This window comes from Spermophilus citellus (assembly GCF_964194105.1).
Source record: "Spermophilus citellus genome assembly, chromosome: 11".
NCBI classification, from domain to species: Eukaryota; Metazoa; Chordata; class Mammalia; order Rodentia; family Sciuridae; genus Spermophilus; species Spermophilus citellus.
The window spans coordinates 100,862,328-100,871,953 of NC_138192.1; the positions used below are offsets into that span (position 1 = coordinate 100,862,328).

General features: G+C 36.5%; 1 protein-coding gene across 3 annotated transcripts; it reads left to right on the top strand.

Moving 5' to 3' along the window:
* The first annotated feature begins 20 nt into the window (after nt 1–20).
* On the top strand, nt 21–9,140 carry MAIP1 (matrix AAA peptidase interacting protein 1). 3 transcript variants are annotated; one of them, XR_014018105.1, is made up of 6 exons: nt 21–615; nt 4,521–4,592; nt 5,173–5,299; nt 6,766–6,913; nt 8,031–8,151; nt 8,891–9,140. XR_014018105.1 is itself a non-coding variant. In XM_081261955.1 (5 exons), the coding sequence occupies exons 1-5, from the start codon at nt 166–168 to the stop codon at nt 8,967–8,969; spliced, it is 876 nt and encodes a 291-aa protein (XP_081118081.1). In that variant the 5' UTR covers nt 21–165; the 3' UTR covers nt 8,970–9,140. The 3 variants fall into 3 exon arrangements, 2 of the variants coding, with proteins under 2 accessions (XP_081118081.1, XP_081118082.1); XM_081261955.1 differs by lacking the exon at nt 8,031–8,151; XM_081261956.1 differs by lacking the exon at nt 6,766–6,913.
* The last annotated feature ends 486 nt before the right edge of the window (nt 9,141–9,626 follow it).

Here is a 9,626-nt window from a genome sequence, read left to right on the forward strand (position 1 = left end):
GCCGAAGGGCTTGTGTGCTAGAGAGCGGCGATGGACGGATTCACCAGAGGTGGCAGCAACAGGCCAGCTTTGCTCTCCAGTCCCTTGCTCGGAAACTGCTAGGTGGTTTCCCATCGGCTTCCTTTCAGCGGGCACAGGCAAGCAGAGGGGTGAAAGGTCATAAATATGGCGCTGGCCTCCCGTCTGCTACTCAGTCCGCTGTTTACTGGGTCCTTTCCCGGCGGGCTTATCCGTCACCGGGCACCCGGTGCGGCCGAAGTGAGGCTGCGGTTGGCCGGGCTTTGTTACTTCTGCAGCCGCCGCCTAGGCTCCGGATTGGCGCCATTTCCTCGCAGCACTTGGAACTTGGAGGCCCTGGTGCTGCCTTCTCGGGGCCGCCGGCGACCCCTGCTCAGCTCCCCGAGACTCCCCGCAGCCCTCGCTGCTTACCCTGTTTGCTCTCGGCGCGACTACAGCACGGAGGAGCAGCCCCAGCAACGCCAGAAAACCAAGATGATCATTCTGGGATTCTCCAACCCCATCAACTGGGTTCGGACTCGAATTTATGCATTCCTTATCTGGGCCTATTTCGACAAGGAGTTCAGCATCGCAGAATTCTCTGAAGGGGCGAAGCAGGTTTGTTTCCCTAGGTGACTGTTCTCCTCTCACACATTCAGCTGTTACACACAGAAGTGTTTTGATTGGGGTCACCTCACTCAAAGTCAAATTAATCAAACGTTGGTGGTGACACAGACACCAAGCCCTTTGGGCACCTGGGTGTGTTTGCATGGTCGCAGAGGAGGTGTCCCAATAACAGGCTAAGGTGAAGTCCCCCAGTGGTCTTTTTTCACTCTACAGGTTTTACATCAGACAAATGGATTTGAGACCCATTCCTGACACTTCAAAGCTATTCGGTCTTTTTCGGGGCATGATTTTCCAAATTTGCAAAATGGAGAAGAGACATAGTAGACACTCCAGAAATAGTTACTGAATAAATTGAGTGGAAGAGATTATGGTGGGGAATGAGATAACACTTTCAAACTACTAGAATATCATTTCGGATAGACAGTCGGAACTTCCTAACTTTTTTTTTTCTTAGAGTTTTTTAATATTTACTTTTTTTAGTTTTCAGTGGACACAACATCTTTATATTTTATGTGGTGCTGAGGATCGAACCCAGCGCCCCGTGCATCCCAGGCCAGGGCGCTACCCCTTGAGCCACATCCCCAGCCCTTCCTAAAACTTTTTGACAGGACTCCCCACCGCCTCCACAACTCCTTTGGGGATGAGTAATTTTACCCTTTCAAACAGTTTGCTGAAACTATCTGGGCTCTGATAAGTGCACAGTACCCAGCACACCAGGAATATTTAGCTTTTAGTAATTCATAGCCCCCTGACTTTGTTATGGCCCTCTTTCTGAGTGACTGATAATACCTTGCCTGACACTTGCCACATAATGGTCACTTTGAACCCTGAGATAATTTGCAGATTTTGTGTGTACATGCATTTTTGTAGAATCAAAGGCCATCTCAATCTTAATAGATTCTCTTAGTTTGTCATTCCCAAACATGATGTAACTATTGATAAACAAGTCAGTTTGTTTTCCATTTAATACCTACATAAAGCTTATAATCATACCATCAGTATGATCATTTTACAGTATTGATATTTTTACTCCTAATTTATTTCCAATTATTTTTATAATCTCAGCCATTTAGTTATGCCACCTTTAATAAATATTTTTAACTTTATGTAATCAGCGCTAGTAGTAACTCCTGTTTCCTGTGTCCCTGAGTCAACTCTTGACTATTATATGTTTATAAAAAAATAAACCAAAGCACAAGTTTGATTAATATGTCTACTCAACATTATGATAAAGTGTTAAGTCTCTGCTCATGTTGGGTCTCAAGGTCAGTTGTTGGTGTGATCCTGCTATTTTCTACAGTGCCTGCTAATGACATGAGTTTGTCTACCTTAACAGCTGTGATTGTACCAGCTCATTTATGTATTGGTAAAGAATGCCAATCATCTCCCCACCTTGAGCAGGAATCAGGCCTTAGCCCCTGTTTCTCTGAATACATAGAGATTGGAGTACTTTTTGGATCACACTAACCCTGTCTGTTAACTTTTTTAGCCTCTCTCCTTGAGATTAAACTATTTCTATTCCATCATCCAGTCTTTGTGTACTTTTTTTTTTTTTTTAATCTAAGTCAATTTGTGTTGACAACTATTCTGATTTTCAAAAAGACTGTCTGGTGTCAGCATATTGTCTCTTAAACCTGTGTTTCGGACCAAGAAAATCAGTTCTTCAACACCCAAGATAATTTCTATGGTTTTATAAAAGAACATGACCAAAACCCCTTCTCTGTAACTAACTGTCATAATGCAATTATACCTTCTGGTGTGTGGATATAATTCTAGGGCTTGGGAATATTTTGATATAAAATCAGCTAGTTTCTCTACCTGCATTGTCTTTCTTTTTTTCCTTAGTTTAATCTTCCAGAAGTTAGATGTTGTTGGATTTTGACTGTCAGTTAGATCATGTTCAGTAAGATTTTTATTTTTTAATCATACAACATGAAATTGAAAAAATACCTCTTCTAGACTAATCTTCCTTTACATATGCTGAAACATTTCCAGAAAGCTGAAAAGATATCTCAAGGATGTGTAGCTAGTAAGTACACTGCCTGTGTTGCACAGTACAAGCAATCTTATTCTTCCAGCATCACTGGCATCTGAGATGGTTACATATCATCTAGGCTAGCATTGAGGAATTGATGGCCCAGTGTTCTACCAGCCTTATGTTAGCTTCACAGACCCTGCTTGCCATTCCACATGACATGATATCTTCCCTATCATTGCTATCAAACCATATACTGTTTTTTTATATTGTGTACATTTTAGCCTTTCTTATGAAAAAGAAGACTATTTCCTAGAAGCCTCTAGAGGTTGAATGCTAGTAAGTTACCAGAACTTTATCAGGGCAGCTTCTTAATGATTCACTGTTTCTTTTTAGAATAATTTGCTCAGGTGTGATCTTCCTTGGCTATACAAATTTTTAGACTCTAATGGTTGGGTTTCAACAAAAATAATTATGGTCTTTGCTTCTTTTGCCTAAATTATCACCCATCTTTCACATGAAAGCTTACCAGAACATGCAGTATCTCTGAATTCTGAATGCCTCCAGGATGTTTGCAAAGAATCCATGGATTCATCTGGATGTGTTCATTTTCTCAAAGTGCAACTCCACTATTATATTAATTTGCTAGGGCTATTATAGCAGAGTAGCATGGACTGGGCAGCTTCAACAATAGAATTTCAGTATCAAGGTATCAGAAAGGTTGGTTTTTCCTGAGCCTCTTGCCTTGTCTTGCAGCTGGCTTTTGTTCTTGCTCTATTCTTGCATGGTCTTTCCTCTGCATGTTTGTGTCCCTGGATCTCTGTTGTGTGTCTTCATTACTCCCTCTCATAAGAACCAGACAAATTGGATTAGAACCCACCCTAACAGCCTCATTTTAACTTAATCACTTCTCTAAAGGCCTTATGTCCAAATACAGGGGATTAGGATTTCAACAAAAGAATGAAAGGGACACAATTCAGCCCATAACAATTAGGCCATATCCTCTCTCTGATGTATCTATGCATCTCCTTCTGCCAGTTTTTCAGATTTCAGTGGAGACATTGCTTCCTTTAGGAAGCCCTTTCTGGTCTTTCCAGGTTAGGTTAGGTGGCTCTTTTGAATCCTCTTAAATCATCATCCTGTTCTTAGTTCTGTCATAATTCTTGAACTTGTCAGTTAACATGTCTTGCACCCTAGGTAGACTGAAAGATTCTGGAAGACAAGGAGGGTCTTTTTTTTTAATATATATTTTTAGTTGTTGATGAACCTTTATTTTATTTATTTATATGCAGTGCTGAGAGTGGAACCCAGTGACTCACACATGGTAGGCAAGTATTCTACCACTGAGCCACAACTCCAGCTCAGAGGGTCATAATTTACTGTTGCATTTCTCATTGTTAGGAATGTGGAGAATTGCATTCACTCCCCCCTCCCTTTAAAATGAGACCTCCTCTTTCAAAGTTAGGAGCCATCAACTGTAAACTTTTTCTCTTTCTTTCTACTTTCGTAAACATACCTTATCTTTCTCAATGAGGTTCAGACTGCAATCCAGATTTCTAGATTCCCAGTACAGTTTAGAGTTTCATGCTTTCTAACTGCTACCTATATGATTAAGAGGTGGGTTATATATTAGTCAAATGGTTGTTTACTTTATCATTATTTTAAAAGAAAATATATATGGAGTATTTTTATTGAAGTATCTAGTGTGAACACCACCACATCCTATCATCTTCCAGGTTCTGAGTCTATAAAAACAGCTAACTTTAAAGAAGTCATGCCTAGCATTGATCCATTAGTATTTGACATTATTTATCACCTTTACCATAAAATACCCTTTGTTATTATTAGCCATTTAGATATGAACATTGTATGGCATTTTGAAATAATAATTGTCACTCTCCCCTCCTATTTTTTTTTCAAGGCTTTTGCTCATGTATCCAAGTTGTTGTCACAGTGTAAATTTGATCTATTGGAAGAACTTGTGGCCAAAGAGGTAAAATAAACTTTTAATTTTTATTTAAAAATAAATATATGACTCTTGCAATATAATGATACACACTCTTAACTTATAGTTAAAAATAGTGCATATAGGGGCTGGGGATGTGGCTCAAGTGGTAGTGCGCTTACCTGGCATGCGTGGGGCGCTGGGTTCCATCCTCAGCACCACATAAAAATTAAAAAAAAAAAAATAAAGATGTTGTGTCCACGGAAAACTGAAAAAAAATAAAATTAAAAAAAAAATAGTGCATGTACCATCAACCAAAGTAGAATCTGAAATTGTCTCATACTCCTTATGAGTATTTTGGGTCATATAAAAGCTGGAATGGTTGCACCTACTTGAGGCATAAATAAGTAAATGTGATGTCTTTCAGTTGCTTTTATGTGTAATGTTCTAGTAGGAATTACCTAGTTGAATATTTAGATGCCTTTCAGTGTTGCCTTTGAGGATCAGTAGATATGATAGTAAATTTAAAAGCAGATTTAGAAAAATTCATTCCATAATAAAGGTCATATTTTGAAATATTTTCAAAAATTGAATTGGTAATCTAATGGTTTGTTTTTCCCAAACTTAGGTGCTTCATGTATTAAAAGAAAAGGTTTCTTCACTACCTGATAACCATAAAAATGCTCTTGCTGCTGACATAGATGAAATTGTCTATACATCAACAGGAGACATCTCCATTTACTATGATGAGAAAGGTAATGCTGGAGTAGTCCATCTTAAATGATCCCCAATTGTTCAGATGAGCTTAAGTAGTGAATAATCACAAAAATAGTAGTTTTGCTGTACAAGCAGATATTTTTAGAACTTCAAAAGAAATGATATATTCACTCTTTAAGACCTAGCTCTAAAAAAGTTGAGCTATGCTAATGGCTTTAATGCCTTTCTATGTAGGTATTTTCCCAACTGCTGTGTAATACACAAGAGAGTACATCATCACATGCTTTGGAAATTGTCTGTTTAGGACAAGCTGCTTCCATGGTGCAGATTAGAAATATTTGTTTCAGATCTCCTAACTTGAAGGAACAATTGAGCATTTTAAATTTACAGCTACACATTATATGGAAGGAGTAAAGAGTAAAAGAAAAAGTAGATACTATCAGCTCAAGACTGATATAATATGGAAAGAAAAATGTTAACTATAGAACTCCCAGATTGGATTTAGGGATAATGAAAAAAGTTGAAAGGAACCTTAGTGGTTATCAGTTCTTTTCAAGGAACCTTAGTGGTTATCACTTTTTTTCCTTGTTCATTGAGTACACTTCCCCTATAGCATTCCTGAGAATTCATTGATTCCTTCTACACAGATTTGCATACGCAGTATGTGCCAGAGACATCAGAAATCTAGCCTCTGCTTTCATATTCCCAAGGCAGTATGATAGAGGACTCAATGGTTGGAAATTTTTAATGTACATGTTAATTTGAAACATTTGTAAAAGTATTTTTGGTGATAAGAGTATTTTATTCAACCCTAATATTTCATATTTCATCCTGGCACTGTGGTTACTGATTTTTACACAGGATATTGTCAGAATTGCCTGACAAAGCAGAGTAAATCAGGGTGGAATAGAAGCCTTTTTTCTTTTGGGCAATTGAGCATAAGTTAATTACATAGCAGCAAAAAAAAAAAAAAAAGAAAGAAAAGAAAAAAAGTGATTTTTCCTGTTTGTTTTTGTCTTGACAACACATACCTGCTGTAAATTGTTATAATTTTTAAAAATGCTACAAATTGGGAATATTCCATGTAGTGTGCTTAATAAAGTATATGTTGATTAAATGGTAGCTTTATTACTGAGATGCAGAGAGGAGGACAAATATATCACAAGCCCAAAGAAAATTTTCTAAAAATAAAGTATCAGGGCTGGAGTTGTGGCTCAGTGGTAGAACTCTTGCCTACCATGTGTGAGGCACTGGGGTCAATCCTCAGCACCACATAAAAAATAAATAAATAAAGGTCTATCAACAGCTAAAAAAATATTTAAAAATAAATAAACAAATAAAGTATCAATCTAGGTATCTTAACAGTATACCAGAATTTGTATAAACTTTGATCTATAATAGCTATATAACTACTGCCAATTTCTGATGTTAGTTTGGCTATATGGATGATAGATTATTGTGATTTGTATTTGTGTATGTGTGTGTATGTGTTTTTTTCTCTAAGGAAGGAAGTTCGTTAACATCCTGATGTGCTTTTGGTATCTAACCAGTGCCAACATCCCCAGTGAAACTTTGAGTGGAGCCAGTGTATTCCAGGTTAAATTGGGGGATCAGAACGTGGAGACTAAACAGCTTCTTAGTGCAAGCTATGAGTAAGTGCAATCGTGCTTTGGTATTTCCTTTCTCTAGAAAATGGAAGTCCGTATGAAGGTATAAAAACTAAAGACAGCTTTAAGAAGAAAAGGATTAAAATTTAATATGTTATTTATAAAGAAAAAAGGTCGTAAAGACACTGAATATGAACTAGTAGTGCAAAGAAATTAGAAAGAGGTAATATTGCTGATTTTATCAGAGGGTATTTCAGCTATCTTTTACTGAGTAACAAACCACTCCCAAAAGTCAGTGGCTTCAAACAGCCATTGATTTTGCCTTCTAGTTCACTACTCAGAAACTATACAAAGGCTCAGGTTTTGGGGTTTTCTCTGCTTCACTTGACATCATCTGGGGTGGCAGAGGCAGGAGGATTTATTTCCACAATGACTTCTCTCACATGTGACACCCTGGTACCCCTTGGCTTCTCTACAGTGCACCACTCTCCAGTACCTCTCTTCATGGCTTGGACTTATGGTAGTTTCAAGCTAGTCATGTCTTTTACCTGATAATTATATTCTAAAAGAAAGAAAATGGAAACTGCTATGCTAGCAAAGGGATATACCCAGAATTAAAATAACATCATTTCTGCCAGTCTCCTAATAAAAGCAGTCACATGACCTGCACAATTTAAAGGGTATGAAGCAAGCCACCACTTTATGGAACAACAGTCATCAGTGTCACATTGCTGAATACACCTGGGAGGGAGATGTGGTTGCAGTCATCTTCAGAAAATAAAATCTGTCATAATTGTTATGTGGAACATTCATTGTTTATTGATCATTTATGTGCCAGATCTTGTGGTAGGGGTTTAGATGCAAAACTGTAGGAAGTTAGCAACTTATTTAAAAGAAGTATTATATGTTTGTGCTGATAAAATTTGAAACTGAACAACTGGGTCAAGTCTGGAGACATAATTTAATATGTCTCATTAATTTTTAAAGAGGATACCATTAGTATATTGCCAAAGTTATACAAATTTGCTTTAAAATAACATTCCAAAAATAACCTAAGAAAGAAAATGTTTTGTTTCACTAAGGTAAAAGAGAATTATATTCTCATTTGTTTTATTTTTCTTAAAAGAAATATTTTTTTAATATTTACTTATTTTTTTTTTAGTTGTAGTTGGACACAATACTTTTATTTTATTTATTGTATGTGGTGCTGAGGATCGAACCCAGGGCTTTGCGTGTGCTAGGCGAGCACTCTACCACTGAGCCACAACCCCAGCCCAAAAGAAGTATGTTTAAAAAAAAAAAAAACTTGCTTTATTTATAATTACTAAAAATATTTTATATATTTAAATACTTATTTCATGTAAATTTTTATCTCTTTTTTTTTTTCTTTAGTTACAGGTGGACACAATGTCTTTTTTTTTTACTTTATGTTGTGCTGAGGATTGAACCCAGTGCCTCACACATGCTTGGCAAGCGCTCTACCTCTGATCCACAACCCCAGCCCTGATTATCTCTTTTTAAAGACATTTTTATAATTAAAGATCACTGTCAATACTAAATCTTGTCTCTTCTGCTATTTTAAAGATTGATTTAATGTCTCTAAGTAAATTCCACTGCTTATTACTAAATTGGTAACAGTTATTTGACGAACAGCTTTTCCTGTTTACTAGATCTTATGTTTAAAATGCTATTTGCCTCACCAGAATCCAGTATATTTCTGCTTATATTAGACAGGATTTAACTAGCATTTAGTAACAGAATTATATCCAGGTTTCTTTCAGGGGCTAGCAGATGTTGAACATCAAAAATATTCATTTCAGTTGAGAATGTACTGCAATTTGGCCAGTATATTTTTATGATTGAATTGGCAGATTAAACTTTTTTGTTTTGATTTTTGATTTACCACTATTAAATTAGCTTACTGTTAAAAACTGCCTTTAGTATACACTTTTTTGCAATTTATATATTATCCAAGAAATATTTGGACTGATGCTAGGTTGACATTTGTAATGTTTTTCTTAGATTTCAGAGGGAGTTTACACAAGGAGTAAAGCCTGACTGGACCATTGCACGGATTGAACACTCAAAGTTACTAGAATAATCTTTCTTGGAAAAAATCAGCTTATGGACTTTTAGCAACTGCTATAAAGAACTAAGGAAGAAAAAATTTGGATCTGATCTTCACTTAATCAAGTGTGTGGATTACTTTTGTATTATTTTGAAATACTCCTTGCAGTATATTGACATGATACAATAAAGCATTTTCCACAGATTGTTATCACCTTCTTCAAAAGAGGTCAAAGTGAAAAAAATCACAACACATTATTAGTGTCATTTAATATCATTTCTGACTCTACATCTACAAACTAATAGACATGATAAGTTACTAAAAACAAACTACTTAGCAATTTCTAAATTAAGAGTCCTTAAATAAGCTATTATGGCCAACACATTTATACCATAATCCAAAAGTATGTAAAATTTATTTTTTAAAAGCACTGCTAGTATTGTTACTTTCTGGTCTCTAGCTAGATAGGAAGGATGGATGGATTTATAGCAAATTGTCCTTTCCAGAACTGAAGTAGGGAACTTGAAGCATACCAAGGCACTTTGAGGAAAAAAAGAAAAAATAGAACAATGCCTCAGCCACCTGTGGTTGGTCTAGCATTCTTGTATTTGGAGTCCTGGAAGTTGGAGTAGGGAGACAAAAATGACTGAAATTTTCCCTAATTGATAAAAACTATAAGCCCAGAGTCAA

Excerpts from the sequence above, each read along its gene's own strand:
- MAIP1 (XM_081261955.1), top strand. The coding sequence starts at position 166 with ATGGCGCTGGCCTCCCGTCTGCTACTCAGTCCGCTGTTTACTGGGTCC. Across the intron at positions 4,593-5,172 it reads AAGAACTTGTGGCCAAAGAG|GTGCTTCATGTATTAAAAGA; the intron begins GTAAAATAAACT and ends TCCCAAACTTAG. Across the intron at positions 6,914-8,890 it reads CTTCTTAGTGCAAGCTATGA|ATTTCAGAGGGAGTTTACAC; the intron begins GTAAGTGCAATC and ends TGTTTTTCTTAG.